This window comes from Melopsittacus undulatus, chromosome 4 (genome assembly GCF_012275295.1).
Source record: "Melopsittacus undulatus isolate bMelUnd1 chromosome 4, bMelUnd1.mat.Z, whole genome shotgun sequence".
NCBI lineage: Eukaryota > Metazoa > Chordata > Aves > Psittaciformes > Psittaculidae > Melopsittacus > Melopsittacus undulatus.
In genome coordinates this window covers 8,818,361-8,835,005 of record NC_047530.1, presented here as the reverse complement: position 1 = coordinate 8,835,005, position 16,645 = coordinate 8,818,361, and the positions used below count along the sequence as shown (strand labels likewise).

General features: G+C 38.6%; 1 protein-coding gene across 1 annotated transcript in view; it reads left to right on the top strand.

Annotated features, from left to right (window-relative positions):
- Positions 1–16,501, top strand: part of ZNF106 (zinc finger protein 106) — a 37,884-nt gene extending 21,383 nt beyond the window's left edge. The window contains exons 6-22 of the mRNA XM_031044534.2: positions 754–1,372; positions 2,250–2,319; positions 3,162–3,316; positions 3,412–3,472; positions 3,780–4,121; positions 6,060–6,837; positions 7,231–7,286; positions 7,759–7,904; positions 8,237–8,371; positions 8,565–8,681; positions 9,189–9,380; positions 10,451–10,513; positions 11,461–11,580; positions 12,035–12,106; positions 12,879–12,950; positions 13,590–13,736; positions 14,722–16,501. Of these exons, the coding sequence (XP_030900394.2) occupies positions 754–1,372; positions 2,250–2,319; positions 3,162–3,316; positions 3,412–3,472; positions 3,780–4,121; positions 6,060–6,837; positions 7,231–7,286; positions 7,759–7,904; positions 8,237–8,371; positions 8,565–8,681; positions 9,189–9,380; positions 10,451–10,513; positions 11,461–11,580; positions 12,035–12,106; positions 12,879–12,950; positions 13,590–13,736; positions 14,722–14,778 (3,202 nt within the window). The 3' untranslated portion in view covers positions 14,779–16,501. The remainder of the gene's footprint in view (positions 1–753; positions 1,373–2,249; positions 2,320–3,161; positions 3,317–3,411; positions 3,473–3,779; positions 4,122–6,059; positions 6,838–7,230; positions 7,287–7,758; positions 7,905–8,236; positions 8,372–8,564; positions 8,682–9,188; positions 9,381–10,450; positions 10,514–11,460; positions 11,581–12,034; positions 12,107–12,878; positions 12,951–13,589; positions 13,737–14,721) is intronic.
- Positions 16,502–16,645: the final 144 nt, after the last annotated feature.

The window sequence follows — 16,645 nt, the reverse complement described above, 5'->3', positions numbered from 1 at the left end:
CCAAATCTGAAATGAATTCCAGAAACCTAAAACTAAGACTTGAGAATGAAACTTGCTATACCACTGTCTTTTGCATATACAAATGATACAGAGTTTTTGTCATTACTTCCTGCTGTGGATGTCTATCTGTAGATAAGTAATAGTAGTCTGCTGCTTAGAAAAGATTGATCCAGTTCATAATCGTTGCTTAATATCTGAATATGGACACCAGCAGTATATTTGCTTTTCAAGTGGAAGAATATAAAAATGCAACTGGGACGTGAACATTCCTGTGTCAGTTGCTTATTTCTTCATTTATTCAAGATTACAAAATGCTTGCATTGCTGCAGGCAGAATAAATGCTTCCTCTTCATTTGTTAATCTTTTCATCTGACCTGCAGCTTGGTTTTGTGCTTAAAGGAAGCTATTTTATAATACTTCACTTCTGAAATTTTTGTTAATTTCGTTAAACCTGAAGTTTTTGAAGTGTGTTGAGAAGATGTCATATTTGCTTATTCCAAACTTGGTTTGGAATAATTACAACAACATGATTTCAGACTTGAGAATCATGCTGTCAGTTCGTAGCTGCTGAATCTTATTTTGTGGCATACGAAACATATTCCATTGCCAGGTGAGACACAAAACAGAATACCAATGTAATTGAGTTTCTGGATCTCTTAAAGCATTAATGTCCTTTTGGGAAAGGGGGAGGCTTTTTTCTAAATTAGCTGCCTTGTTACATGTATATTTATTTTTCTTTTTGTCTTGTTAAAGGTTTGGCATCGAAATGGTGCCTCTTGTTCAAAATGAGCAAGAGGGTCTAGAACTTGGTGAAGAATCTGATCTGTCTTCGCTAGAAGGATTCCAGTGGGAAGAGATTTCCTTAGCAATGCCTGGCTCAGCCAGAAAACGTAGCTTTTCTGAAAGCAGTGTTGTTGCAGACAGAAATCCTTCTGCTTATAGCTTCTTCAGTGAACAAGCCAAAATGAAAGAAAGTGGGCAAATAACTGCAGCCAGTCCCTCACATCATATAACATCTGGATATGAGGCAAGTGCTGACATTGAGGCTGACTTGAAACAGGAGACATCTTCTCTTCCTTTGTCACCACTTATGTCTGAAAAAACTGAGACTAGTGGAAGGAGTCACAGCCTACCAGCCACTTCTGAGGTTGCAGGCCTCACAAAGCAAGAGCAGGAGAGCCCAGAGAAGAGAACACCTCTCCTTGAAAAACAAAATGTGCTAGAAATCTCAGAAGAAAATCATCCAGTTTCAAATAATGCTTTACTTCTTACAGTGTCTAATAACATAGATGCAGCTACAGACAGCAGCTGCACATCTGGTACTGAGCAGAATGACAGCCAAGGAATTGGAAAGAAAAGAAGAGCAACTGGAGTAAGTGTGCAACTTTGTCCAGCTTTGGTGCAATAAGAAATGTTTTTTTCCCTGTCAGTGGTCATTCAGCCTTGGAATGATCTCTGCAAGGAGGACTTTCTCTATTTGATTATCTTGTACACTGACAGCCTCAAGCTAACTTGCTTTTTTGTCTTAATTTTTTTTAAGAATATTTGTCTGCCTTCCTAGTGCAGGACTTTTGCTTTTTCTTTTTTAATTAGTAGGAATGGCAAATGCTCTTTAAGTTTGATTTGGAATTGACATGCTATGCTGGTAAATGAGAGCTATTAAAATAGTTATTTGGAAGTAGTTGCTGTTGTAGCAAGGATCTTTGTGTTCCAAAACTTGAATGGAAGGTAGGCTGTAGTAGAAATTTGTTTTCCTTAAATGTTTCTGGTTTTATGGTCAAGCAAGGAAGGACAAGCATTTCTACAAGATTATATACTTAAAATTATAGCCTTAACTCTGAATTTGTTTCACTATCCTGTCTTGGACTTACCCAGAGGGGAAGAAAATGCTTCTGGTCAAAATCCTCAAAATGGTTTTGTTAACTGCAGAAAGGGATAATTTTAATTCCTCACTGATTTAATCTTCTAGACCTCCGACTAAAAACATAGAGCAGAAAATCTGACCCAAGTGTGGTCTTAAACATCTGAGCAAGTAGAAGGCTCTTGGCTTATTTAATATTTTTAACTTGTGGGGAGATGAAAACATGGCACTCACTTTGTTGCCCTCCCTTGTATGGGAATATACTATTAGTTTTGCACATTCTTCTCTGTGGGTACACGTAGTAGTTGAAAAGACAGTAGATATTTAGCTTTTTGATTTAGGCAAAATTGCTCCTGTAACTTTTGTTAATAAATTATTTTACTTGCAGGAGGGATCTTCTCCTGAGATCCCTAGTCTAGAAAGAAAGAATAAGAGAAGAAAAATCAAAGGTAAAAAAGGTGAGTGACTATTATACGTATGTGTGTCTGGTGTAGAGGTCATAACTAGTAGTTGCACTATTAATACTACTGACTAAACACTAGTAGTATTTTGACTTGGTTGATATGGTAGTTCCTTGATGTTACTTTGGTGCTTCTTGGGCTCTTCCTGAAGATCACGGAGTAGACTGCTGTCAAGTCTGCAACATATTCTTTGAAGCTTCCGATCTTAATTTGTCAGGCATTATTTCCAACAGAACACTTTGTGCCTCCTTTCTGCCTTCAGTGGACTTAAGGAAGTAATATAGGAGCATCTTTTACAGAGTACTGTGCTCAAGAGATAGCAAATGTGAGTCTTGTGGCTTGAAGTCATCTGGGACTTCAAGAATGATCTTTCATCACTGGGTTCTTTTTCTCTCAAGCTGCCCTTCCTCAGCTTCTAAGTTAACTGAACAATTTAGATCTTGTTTAGCTTAAGTTTGCCTCTGTCTTTTCAATGACATCAATGGAAAGCGTGTATTTGTACTTCCTGTATATGTCTACCTCAAGAAAAGATCTTTGTGGATGAGAATGACTTTGTTCAACTAAACTAAATCAGTGATGGCAAAACTATGATGGAAATAGTTATTCGAGTCAAGGTTGAGAATCTGTAGAGAGGAATACTGCACTTTGCTCTTCCTTCACGTAGATGTGGCTTTTCCTGTGCAGTTATTCCTTTTCAGCTTCTTGTATGACTATTGACACTTAACCTAATTTATGTGATTTCTACAGCTGAGGTGGTAGTATTTATTGAAAAACCATAGGTAATGTATTTTAATGTATTGTTAAATACAGTTATACTCTACATTTTGTTTCCTTTTCAGAACGTTCTCAGGTAGACCAGTTGTTGGCTATTTCGCTGAGGGAAGAAGAATTAAGCAAGTCCTTGCATAGTGTGGACAGCAGTCTCTTGCAGGCCAGGGCTGCCCTGCAGGCTGCATATGTTGAAGTTCAACGGCTCCTTGTATTAAAGCAACAGGTAACAGTGGGCTTTTGAGACCATCTGAACTTTTGAATTAACAGCCTGAGAAACTGCCTTAAGTAGGACTGATTTTAACCACAATTGTTTTGCAGATAACCATGGAAATGAGTACACTGAGAAGCCAGAGAATCCAGGTCTTGCAGGGGCTACAAGGTATGAGATACCACCAGACTATACCAATGGAATTCTAACTTGTGCATTCTTTGAACTCTAAGTCTTGTAAAAATTGTATTTAATTTGAATTCACTCACTTAAAATATGCAACAAAATCTCAGGCTTTCCAATGAAGTCTTTGTGTTATCTGTCATTTTTGGTAGTGCCATCTAGTGGCGCTTTTTTCACAAATATTTCTCTTTCTTGGTGTGTTCACAAGAAATGAGCTTCTGACACCACTAAATTTTATTGTAGAATATGAACATTTTTGGTTTATTTTTTTCCCCCTCTCTCCTTTTGCCATTAGAAACATATGAACCTCCTGAGCTGTCAGAGCAACTTCCCTGCAGTGTCTCAAGTGAAAGAAGAAATAGCAAGTCTCACGTGGCAGCTGACTTAATTCCTACAGGCACCTTCCTGCCCCTGTTGGACACTTTGTCGTCTTCTGTAGCTCCATTTGGAGCTTCTGTTCATGTTCATGTACCATCACCATTCCAGTCTTCTGGCATCGCACCCACTGCTCCTCCTGACTCCTCAGTACAAGTTAAACAAGAACCTGTGTCTCCAGAAGGCTCAGAAGAAAATGTGAATTCTGTACTCCAGAGCTCTCCATGTGCCTCACGAGCAGAAGAGGGGGAGCAAAAGGATGGTATGTTTGGCTTGTCTTTGTTTTAGGAGAGTTAGCTTTAAGGAAAGAAAAAATATTACTTCCCTAGAAGAATGTAAGATGGTTCTCAAACCTGCAGCCTTTTGTGCAAGGATGAATCCCATTAACTTGTGTAGGACCTTTATGTATAATGTAGGATCCTCTATATAAAGGATTTTCTAACAGATTGCAGCTGTGTGTGACGGTGTGGTAGCTGTGTAACAGTTATGGGATGGGTGAGAGACAGCTTTCCATTGGGTTGGAACTAGATGATCTTAAGGTCCTTTCCCACCCTAACTATTCTATGATTCTATGATTTATTTTAAATATGATATACGTTACGCCCTCAGCAAGTTCTTGTTTTATCTTGGAACTTTCCATCTGGGGAGGGTGTTGGGGGTAGATGTTCACATTTACGCTGTCTCTAGTTGGATGCGTAATTCCAAAGCATCCAGTATGTACTGTGATGTCTGAAACTGTCGAACAGCTTTGCCTAAGCATTGCTGTAGGTTTGATTTTCTGGTTTCTAAGAGACGGAAGCAGTGAAGTTTTTCAAAGGCCAGCAGCTTCCCATTCACATTGAGGGGTCCCACCTACTAAATGCAGTGAACTTGAAATATCCTGTTCTGTAGTTATTGGAAATGCAATGGGGAAATACTAGGGTGGGAAACTGTAGTGGTTTAAAACCCAAGTCCACACAGCTCGTTCACTCACTCCCCCCGTCGCTCCCCCAACTCCCGGAGAGTTAGGAAGGAGAATCCAAAGAATGTAGCCCCCACAGGTTGAGATAAGCACAGTTTAATAGCTAAGGTATAACATAAATCGCTCCTGCTACTACTACTACAAACAATAATGATAAAGCAAATAACAAGAGAATACAACACCTCACCAGCCACCGACCCATAACTCACCCCACCCTGTCCGACCGAGCACCAACGGATACCTCCTCCATCCCCCCAGAGCTCCAGCCCTTCTGGGTTCCTCTCGGTTACATCCTGGGTATGACGTGGAATACCTCTTTGGCTAGCCTGGGTCAGGTGTCCTGTCTCTCCTTCCTCCCGGCCTCCCCTCCTCCCTGGCAGAGCATGAGATCAGAAAAAGGCCTTGGACAAAACCAAACATTTGAGCAGTAATTCAAAACATACTTGCTATCAGCAACCATTCTCAGCCCGAAAGTCAAAACACAGCACTGCACCAGCTACCAAGAAGGAGAAAAATTACTGCTACTGCTCAAACCAGGACAGAAACACAGCTGTGAGATGCTGCCTGTGCTCTTAGCCTCTCTGTTGAGAGGGTGGATGTATTTGTTCATATTGGCTTCAAATTAGAATCACAAGGAGGAGAGCATGTTTGCTCTGTCATTTAGTCCACCATAGATAAACAGACAAAGCTTATTCTGTCCTACAGTGCTGCCATTCCCTGGATAGAAAGTATGACACTGCAGAGTGGGTTGTGCATGACTCATCTACCTTGAGTTAGGTTCAAGTAACTTGGTAGAAATAACTAATGCAATGGGTTAAGTAGAAGTGTCATGGAGCAGCTGAGGCATATTAAGTATGCACTGGTTAATACCAGTCCTACAGCAGTGGTGAACAGCTGGTAAGGGAGCACACAGTGACAGGTGGTAGCATCTTAAGCTGACTACGTAGGATTCACCAAAGGTTGTTTGTCAGAAGTTCTATAGTTAGCCAGCAACTTGAATGATGTGCCCTGTTCCTTTGCTTCTGGGTACACAGTTTTATTCCTCAGGTATGTTTTTTTTTTTTTAAAGCCTGGATAGCTGACTGAAATAGCAGATCTGCGTGTGCATGTAGCTTTCAACATCTAGAAATACATACTTAACATGCACGATTAAGTATAAACAGAAAAATCAGGGAAACAATTTTGCATAAATATTTATTGCTGTACAGATTGAATATAACACTTTTCTGTTTTCCTCAGAAGAGACCAACCAGAAAACTTCAGTGTATCCAGTTATCTCAGCAACCATATCCCTATCAGAGCTGGCAGCTTGTTTCCAACAACCTAATCAAGATGTACACAAGCCTGCTGTGGACAGTGGAGAAGCTGGACTTCCTGAGAACCCTTCTTATTCAGCGTCTGTTTTCAGCAAGAGAGAAGCAAATGATACAGTGACTGGAAGCTTTTTATTGGATCAGTGTAACACTTCTCTTCCAAAGCATTCGGCCCTTCTAGAAATGCCAGTAGATAAACCCCACAAATTGTCAGCAGAACCATCCGAACAACAGATGGTGACTGCTGTAGTCTCAGCAGAGAAAGGGAACAGGAGGCGGAGAAAGTTAAGGAAGAAGAAAACTCTGAGGGCAGCCCATGTGCCAGAGAACAGTGATACAGAGCAGGATATAATTGACTCGAAGCCTGTCCGGAAAGTCAAGGGTGGAAAGGTTCCTAAAGGAGATAAAGTTACTACGTCCACTCCTCCAAAACAGGAGGATGGAGTTACTGCTCACATGGCAAGAAACAAAGATGAGAATGACAGTGATGCTTCTTTGGAACTTGTGGAATTTCCAGCACCCCAATATGAGGTGGTTGATGTTGGTTCATCAGAGTCGGGAGATGAGAAAACAGACATTCCCTCAAAGATGCAGTCACATGGCTCTATGGATCAAGCAGTCCTACATGTGTCTTGCTCAGGTTATGATGAAGTGACCTCTACCAGTGAGATAGGCACAAATTATAGGGATGATGGGAAAAGAAGGTGAGATTACCACAGGTCTCTCAAAAGTAAAGGCATTATACAGTAGTCACAAGAGGCCTATCTTATTTTCTTTAGGGTTTTGTTTTTGTTTTTTTTTTAACTTTCTATTCAGAAAGTCTGGCAACATCAGTAACTTAATTTGGTAGTGAAATGAGGGAAAATGGAAAATTAATCTGCTTTTTTTGTCCAACAAATAAATATGTCTTGTTACCTACTAAGTAATATAAGAACAACACTGCCCTCCATGGAAAGTTTGGTTTTGAGCTTATCTGTTAGAGCCTGTTTTCTGCTAAGTGCAGAGTCTTGTATTCTGGGGTGTTATTCGCACCAAAATTTTGTCTGCAAATGAACATGCAAAGTCTAATCTCGCTGCTCTTTATTTCTGTGTTGCAGTATGTCTGAGATGCAGAATTCCATAGGATCACTAAGAGGATCAAAGAACTCATCAGGTATATCTTTTAACCTTTTCTTGTGATACTTTGTATATAGTGTCTTGCAAGACTCTGAGTTAAGTCTTGGTGAAACTGCTTCGAGTGGGAAATTTTGTCCTGAAAATCAAAACCAGTGCTAAAAACTGAAGTGGGAAGTGATGCATACTCACTAGGTCTCATTGAATTGCTGTGTGCCTTGACTCCCCTGCATCCCCGTGTCCTCCTGCACAAACGCTTATATTCCACAATCTTTGTAGAGCGGTAGGACAAACAATAATACAATCCTTTTGCTATTTTTAAAGAGCTTTCTGCATTTAATATCATATAAATGGTCTTTCTGGCATTTTATATTGCCTTTTGCCACTTACAGGCTCCACCAGAGACCCACAGGTGCTAAGCCCATTAAACAGTTCTACTGTTTGTTAATACAAACAGCAGCAGTGTGTTTACATGTATTCCTATCATCAAAGTACATGTGTCTGCCTTACAGAAGTGTCTTCAGAGCCAGGTGAAGATGAAGAGCCCACAGAGGGAAGCTTTGAGGGACACCTGGCTGCAGTGAATGCTCTTCAGATTTTTGGGAATTTGTTGTATACCTGTTCAGCAGACAAAACTGTTTGTGCCTACAATCTGGTTGTAAGTAAGGTGGTGGGAATGTTTTGGTGTGGTGAATGTTTTGAATGGTGGGTGTTAATGTTGATTGCAGTCACAAGGTTGCAACTCTGTTTTTGTAAAGCCTTACTATATAATTAAGGAAGCAGCTGCTTTTTCAAGTACCTAATTTTGTTATGCTACTCTTCAAACTTCTCCCCCTCCCCAACCCCTTCTCCTTGTGAGAAGAGTTAAGGGGAGATAGATTGCTGCACATGTCCTGCTTTTGTTAGCTGTCCTACCCTACTCAGTCAGGTGCAGATCCTCAGAGGTATAATGGCCTTTTATGTTTACAGACCATCTGCTTTCCTTTTCAGAGCAGGAAGTGTGTGGCCATCTTTGAAGGACATACTTCAAAAGTGAACTGCCTCCTGGTCACTCAGACAAATGGGAAGAATGCTGCACTCTACACTGGCTCAAGCGACCACACTATCAATTGTTACAATATCAAGGTAGTCAAACTCTGTGTTGGTTAACACACAGTGTAATGTGTATTTTTATTTAAGTGTTTCTCTGCAAATATAAATGAAAAAAGCCTTTAAAACCCATATGAGCTGTAGGTGAAAATTATCATTCACTTCAGGCTTTTTTCCCTGAATTGTTTTCAGTTAATAGAAAGCTTTAAATACTTCTTTTTATTGTCAGACCAAAGAGTGCTTGGAGCAGTTTAAGTTGGAAGATCGAGTGCTCTGTTTACACAGTAGATGGCGGATCCTTTTTGCAGGCCTTGCAAATGGCAATGTGGTTACTTTCAGCATAAAGGTTAGTATCTTTAAATATTGGCAGTTAAAAGTCTCCTGCAATGCTGTTTCTCTCCACTCTGTGTTTCTTTCTGTTCTTTTTCTTGAGTAGCAAGTGTATTTGTGAGTAAACTATTTTGGTATAAATGGTCACTGTTGATCCCTTTTGGTCCTTTATTTTGTCTGTGCACAAAGTTGCCCCATTTCCCCTTCCCTTAAGGTGCCTCTCTCTTAACTGCTGTATTGTTGTCATGTTATCCCTTAAGGTGCCACCTGGCCTACCAGTCATGTATCGTGACAGTTTTCTGACACAGATTATTTGTGAATCCTGCTTTCTTGACCATCAAAGTTATTTCCTTGATTTGGAAAGTTAGTTGTTCAGTTGCAACCCTTACTGCTGCTGAAATGGTGTGTTACTAAACTGAAATCAGATGCTCTAACAAGTACAGCACAGGAAGAACTCAGGGGTCTAGTCAATGCCATAGAAAAGTTTTAATTCTTAAATAACATTTTTTTCCTCACCCAACAGAACAACAAGCAGGTTGATACCTTTGAATGCCATGGCCCTAGAGCAGTGAGCTGTCTAGCCACAGCTCAGGAAGGAGCACGCAAGTTGTTGGTGGTGGGCTCCTATGACTGCACCATCAGTGTGCGAGATGCGCGGAACGGGCTGCTTCTCAGAACCCTGGAAGGTCACAGCAAGACTATCCTCTGTATGAAGGTAAGTGTCTCTGAAAATACATTTTTGATAATGACAGCTTAAAATGTTATGTCTGTTTTTTTAGTTCCTTATCTAATAGTGAGCAGATTGTGGTAGGAAATAAAGGATTATGATAGTAAAAGCTAAGTAAATTGGAAGATAAATTGGCTCTGGCTGCCTGCTGTATCTCACGTTTCCTATAAAAGTGTTGGGGCTGTGTCTGTAGGAAGCATGTTTATTTCATGTTGTTAAAAGATTCAGGGAATCTTGAAGTGTGAATTTGCCAGTAGAAGGAAAGTTGTGGAAAAGGTAAAGCTAGTTGTCAGGTACCCTAAGGCAAACATCAGAGGAAACTGGAAAAAATGTAACTCTAGAGAAGTACTCTCTTATAATAGAAGAAGCACTAACACATATATGCAGGTTTCTGGCTTCTGAGATTATAAGCTGGAACAGAAATGCTTTCCTGATTGCTTTGCTGTGACTGCTATCATGTCACAGATAGGGGATGACTTCCATAAACTGTACAGATATTACAGTGCAGTGGCACAGCCTTTTTACCCTGTGAATTATCCTAGTCCTGCTTATATGGCAGCAGACTGTGGTTCCTTTTTGATCCATGATGGGTCTATTAAGAAGCTTCTTTTCTGGATTAGTACTTTTCAGGAGCCCTTTCGTTTGTGACCAGTGTATAAGCACACAGCACATCCAAAATGACTAGGAAACAATGGGCTTTACTGTGCATGTTCAAAGCAGCAATCTGCGCTCAGTTTATTTGGTTGTTGATCTGCTGCTGAGCTGGCACTAAGACTAGCTTGTAAGAAGGATGAGTTAGCCTGGTGGGCTGCAAGTTTTAACAACTTCTGGTGTCAGTTTTGAAATGCCACAAATCATCATTAGGATACCACAGTACATTTTCTAGCTCTTATAAGGAACTCAGTGTGTGCTTTATTCTGTTTCCGTATTCTCCACTGATTTTAAGTTTGTCAAATTTAGGAAATACTGCAGTGCAACTTTAAACTGAACAGCATCTTAATGCTTTACTTGCCCATTTCTGTATCTGTTACAGAAATAATACTTTATTTTTTTGTAAGGTTGTGAATGATCTGGTATTCAGTGGCTCCAGTGATCAGTCTGTACATGCCCACAATATTCATGTAAGTATCATCTATAAAGCTGGAATGACTTTTTCTGTTAAGGCAGTGAATTCCTGTACTATAAAGTCAGTGTTTCCAGAATTTTTGACTGACTGGTGGTGCTTCCGGAAAAATAAAGACATAAGACTTTGTTAATGTGACGGCATTATAGCTAACTAAAGAGGCATTAAAAGGATACATAAACTTGCTGAGTCTTACAATGCAATATGCAGTGCTTTTTTTATCTGGGGATATTTTTCTTGCAAATATTACTACAAAAATGCTAATAATGCAGGAAGGGTTCAGAGCAAAGACATGTGAGGTATCCTGGTGGAGGAAGAGTTTGTTATTACAGGAAAAACTTGAACACAGTGTTCCAAACTAGTTGGTTCAAAAGCTGTTATACTGTCCTGAATGCTTTGTCGCTCACCTGCCTCTCTCTTCCTCATTTGCACTATCTTTCCCTTGTGCTAGCAGAAGCATTCATGTAGCTATACAATAAGTAGATTAAGAAACTTACCAGAGGTAAATTTTAATTGAAAAATATAATAAAGAAGTGTATTTCTATGTATTTAGCTAAATTTGCTCACTGATCCTTGTGGCTAAATACTGTTAGTATCACCGCTAGAATGGTACTAGTTGCAGGCCTGGTGGGAACATGTGGCTGATGATGGAAAGAAAAGTACACAGCTTTCATAGTGGCATGCATTTCTATTGTACTGGAATGGCTCTGAGCTAACATGGGCAAAGAAAAGGATAAGTCATATTTGATCATAATCTGAAAGTACTTTCACAACAAATGAAAGTCTAATAGTGTTTCCATTTTCTGAGTAATGAACACTGAAGCTAGCTACCCTATCTAGGCTAGGTTAAAATGGTTTTAATTGTTAAAAAATCAACAACAAACCACAAACAAAAACCCTCAAAGCAGCAAATACCTATTTGCTTTTTGCTTTTCGTTGATGCAGACTGGAGAGCTAGTACGGATCTATAAAGGCCATAACCATGCGGTAACGGTTGTAAACATTCTTGGAAAAGTGATGGTGACGGCATGTCTGGATAAATTTGTTCGTGTTTATGAACTACAGGTAAGAAGATAGATGTTTACGATACCATTTACCTAATATGCATTAATTATGTTGAAGTCAGATGTAATCTTTATGCTTGCTGATCTTGGCCCCATCCCTTTCTTTCCCGTTCCTCAGAATATATAGTTGTCTCACCAACCAAAATACATAGATTTTAAAGATTATAACCTAAACCATTATTTTTAGAACCTGGGTTATCTTCAGACAGTGACAAATCAGAGCGGTGGGGAAAGGTAAATTTTGTCTGCTGGAAGACTAAGTGCTTAGTTGGACAAAAAAAGTTAAAGAAGCAATGTAAGCAAAAGTGAACTTTCATGGTGGCTGGAAACTTTGTAATCCACCAGAGGAGTTTAGTTGCTACCCAGAAAACTGCTCTCAGAAGCATTGTCATGTGCATGTCTGTGAAAAATTATTAACTGTCAAGTGATGAAAGTTTGTTTCTGTTTTTTTCAAGTCACATGACCGCCTGCAAGTCTATGGAGGCCACACAGATATGATTATGTGTATGACCATCCATAAGAGCATGGTAACTTCCTTCTTTTCACTGATCTCAAATGGGAGGTTGTAATTTCCACATGCATATACGGGACAGTATAATTTTTTCAGATAATGAAATCAATCTGCTGTCTGACTAAGAAGAGCTTAAGAACATCAGGCAAAAATCAGTTTGCTGTTACAGCTCTGTATCTATGTAATATAATTGTCTGGGGAAAAATTACTTCTAGCTTGATCTAGTCTTAAAACTAATTCTGTTTATAGTTATGATTGCAGTGTAGAGTTTAGAAACAGTAAAATATTCCCTCTTCTCAAGCATCAATCCCATTTGACTTTTGCTCGAAAGAGTCACATACATGCTAGAGAAGAACTTCACCCACAGTCAAACCTCTAGTAACCTTTGGCAGAACCTAAACAAAGGTATGAAATTGGTTTAGGTGCACAGATTTCTTCATGCATCTGCCCTGCAGGATAGGTTTCAGAAGCACTTCTGGATAAATAATTTCCTTAAAATAGTCATTAAATACATTTATTTGTAACACTGGATTTTGAAATATTTCTGAACTGTTATGACACTATAAACAATAGAAGTTATGGAAACATTTCTTATTCATTAGTAAGTTTTTGTAAACAATGAATGCAAATCTCCATTAGATTAGATCCATTTTTTAAATTTAGAAGCCTTGCATGTTGAGATTTTATTGCTGTTTATGTCATGTACTCTACAATGAAGCCTCCTTCCAAATTTGACTTTTTTCCCCTATTATTCCCAGCTTCCTTATCCATAAATGTTTCTTTTACAGATCTACACTGGTTGCTATGATGGCAGTGTCAGAGCTGTGAGGCTTAATCTGATGCAGAATTATCGTTGTTGGGTAATAAGCGATATGTTTTTAGCTTTCTTTTGTTACAGTTTTTAGACTAACTTTCTGGGGAAGGTCACTACTCAGTCCTGCATAGCTTAACCTTTATTGTAGTTCAGTAGTATTTTTAAATGCATATATATACTTTTAAAATGTAAGTATGTATCTCTTGTTCCACTTTTCATGGTTTTAGTATAGGTATATGCTTTGGGGCAGACTGATAGTAGCATCTTAAATTATTTTTCTTTCTGGAAACTTTAAAGATAGTGACCTGTACCTGTTTAAAACCAAAAACTTCAGCTGAATGACATAGAAAAGCTGATTTACTTTGCTAAATAAGTTTAATTAAATTCCCTCTGTCTCAGGTAGGCTTAAATCTTGTAAAGGTTTAGTTCCTGTCTTCCTCTTGCCATTCTTGCTGATGATCTAGGCTTGGCTAGAGGCAGGAAGAATCTCTGTAAAGGTGCATTTAAAGGAACAGAGACTATTCATTCAAGTAGAGAATGGAAATTAAATAAGAAGATTAAAAAGTTACAAGAGGTGGCGTGTGTGTGAACAGTTTTTGGTAGAATATTGCGAGGCAGCAAGAAGAAAATAAGTAGCTAAAATTTTTTTTTCCTGGCTTATTCTGATGTTTTTTTTTTCTACCAGTGGCATGGATGCTCGCTAATCTTTGGAGTTGTGGACCATCTGAAACAACACTTGCTAACTGACCACACCAACCCAAATTTTCAGACTCTAAAATGTCGTTGGAAGAACTGTGATGCTTTCTTTACTTCCAAGAAAAGTTCCAAGCAGGTATGTGGTTGAATTAACCTGTTTGTATTTGGCAGCAGAAAGTACTTTACATCACCACAGCCATGGGACTTGATCCTATTTCTCTTAAAAAGAGTTAAATTTTTCTAGTCTTGATAGGCTTAACTTCATATAGCTAGAGTCACACAGGTGAATAGGGTTCAATTCAACCTGTGACAGATGAGTGCAACTAAGTATAGTAACTTGAGATATGGTTAATATAAAACAACTTGATAATAAAATATTATATGGAAGGGGTAAAATTCTGAAATATTAAAAGAAATTCTGATAAATATAGGTTTAAATTAAGTTCTTGCAGGAAGATTTTATTTTTAAGTTGAATAAACATTAGTCCTGAAACAAGTTTTTTATTCTCTTAAGTTTTTATCCCTCATTGCCCCCTTTCATTGTTGGGGATGCTGATGCTGTTTGTTTTTTGGCATGGGATTGGTTTTGCTAACAATCTTTAAGTGGTGCATAAATTTCTGAGTAAATGCTGGCACAGATGGAAGAAAAATGAAGACTTAAGGGCTGGATGAAGGGGTTGGGGGTTGGGTGGAAGGAGGGCTGTTACCTATAGACTGATAGGCAAAATCCCCATTTTAGTCCTTGGCAATATAAATTACCTTTCTGTTAATGTGTTTCAATACATGCAGTGGAAGGAGGGTTTGGAGAACTCAAGAACAGAGTGGAGTCCTTAATTTCTCTTTAAGCACTGGCTTTGGGTATGATGTGTTTATTTGATATACTTTTATAGTCAGAAAAGATGGTTTTTATTTGCCTAAAATCATGTGGTATGTGAGATGCTTTATAGATGTAATTTAATAGCTTGGCACCAATTATCTTTTTCGGAAAAAAATAATTTTTTAGAAGCTTTAAGCCAAAAAATGTATCATCCAGCATGTAACTTTCTCTGACACTTCAAGTATCTTTTACAAAGCTTTTTTTGATGGTTACTACTTATAACTGATTTCTGGTTCTTTTCTAGGATGCTGTAGGACACATTGAAAGACATGCTGAGGATGACAGCAGAGTTGACTCGTGAAGTTGTTCACCTCCCACATTGGGAAGTAATTTTATATGTCAGAATTATTCCAGATAACATCCATTTCCTACTCCAGTCTTTCCTCTTTCTTTTCCCATTTGGAATGCAAAAATAGAGTGGGGCTCAAATGCCTTGTTACGGAGGCTGCAGGTCATATTGCACTCTGTAGAAATAAGGCTGGTCGATTAAGACATGGCCCAAATGGAAGATTCTTGCAAGTTTTTAATTCACTGACAGATAAGAATATTCCCTCCTCTTGTCTGCTTTGGATTTTTGTTGTTTGTTTTTCCTTTTTGTTTTTGTGTTTGCTTTTGTTTGTTTTTTTTTAAGCAGCATAGTCTGAGTGTCCTTGGAAAGACCAGAGGGGTGTTGAGAACTTAGATTACAATAGGTTCTCATGTTTGCAAAATCAGCTTGAAGCCTTTTATGCATCTCAAAAATGTCTAGTTTGATGTTTTATTTTTTTAGGTTATTTTAACAGAACTCTGCAAACCAGAGTATGACAGATTATAACAGTGAAACCTGAATACCCAGTGTACATTTTTACTTCATAAAAAAGGTATTTTATGGAGAACTGGAATAAGTATTTTTTTATGTTAATTGTAACTTATTTTTTATTCCTTGTGTAAAGATTGCTATAACTGGCATAATATATACGGTGACAAACTGCCCAAAATACTGTATCTCCTTTTGTTTATTTGGAGGAAAAGACTTTATTTCTTGAGAGGTATGCCAGTAGCAGGAAAACAGCCAGAACGATGGCTCTGTTCATGTGGTTTGCAGTCTTAGTCTTTTTAAATGTAGGTCTTTATGTACAGGAAAGAAGTAAGTGATGTCAGCTTTTGTTTTAGTTAAATACCAACATAACCACTGCTACCTTGATACAACACCATAATTGGATTCCTGATTTTATTTGATATCTTAGTGACTGAACTTTGCAGTTCCATTTCTCCATGGCATAGCAAACTTCAGAGAAATGCAAAGGCACTGCCTGTCTAACTGCATCCACTTGGCTGTGTTTTGTTTCTGTTGTGAACTGGCTTAATTGGCTTGGGCTATATCAAGTTCACAAAACCTCAAGTGGAAAGAATGGAGCAGGATTTTAAAGGATTTAAAAGTCTACAGTTCTCAAGCAGAAGCTGAGGATAACAAATGCATACCACATGGTAAAATCTTGTTTCTACTAATGCGGAAAAGCCAGTGCAGAGATGAAGACTCTTTCTACTTGTTAGGATTCCTCTGCAGGCATCCCTTGGGATGGAAAACTTTACCCAGTTAGTTCAGTGAAATGTACTTCTTGCATTTGTGACCCTCTCTCCCATAATGACACTAATTTAGCAGAGGGCTCTTTTAAACAATGAGGCTAAATGTAGCAATGAGCTTTGTCCTCACTTTTGCCTAACTTGCTGCTCAGGATAAAAAAGAAGCAAGGTTGCCTTAAACTGTAACAGAAGTTAAAAACATCCCAGTGCTAAAACTAAGCTGCTCACAAGTGATGCTTTTCAAACAAATTGAACTTACTGTTTTTACTAGGCAACTTTTTGACCACTACTTCAATGCTTGCTATGCCAAAACAGACCACATAAATTTTATAGCCTCATTCTTTGCCTATGAAGAAGCCTTTTTAGGCCAAGAAACTGATTGAGGAAAGCCCGTGCATGTTCCACTGCCATCAAATCAAGGAACTTTGGGGTCTCCTCTGAAGCACACTATTTTTTTTTTGTAGTGGACAAGTATAATTTCTTTTCAATTGCTTGACTTTGTTATTTTTTTTTTTTTTTATTCTGAGATACGAGAATAAAATAGGAATGAGGTGCAGGAGCATCCTACTTCAAAGACACAGGAGTCTCTGAGGTTCCAATGCTTT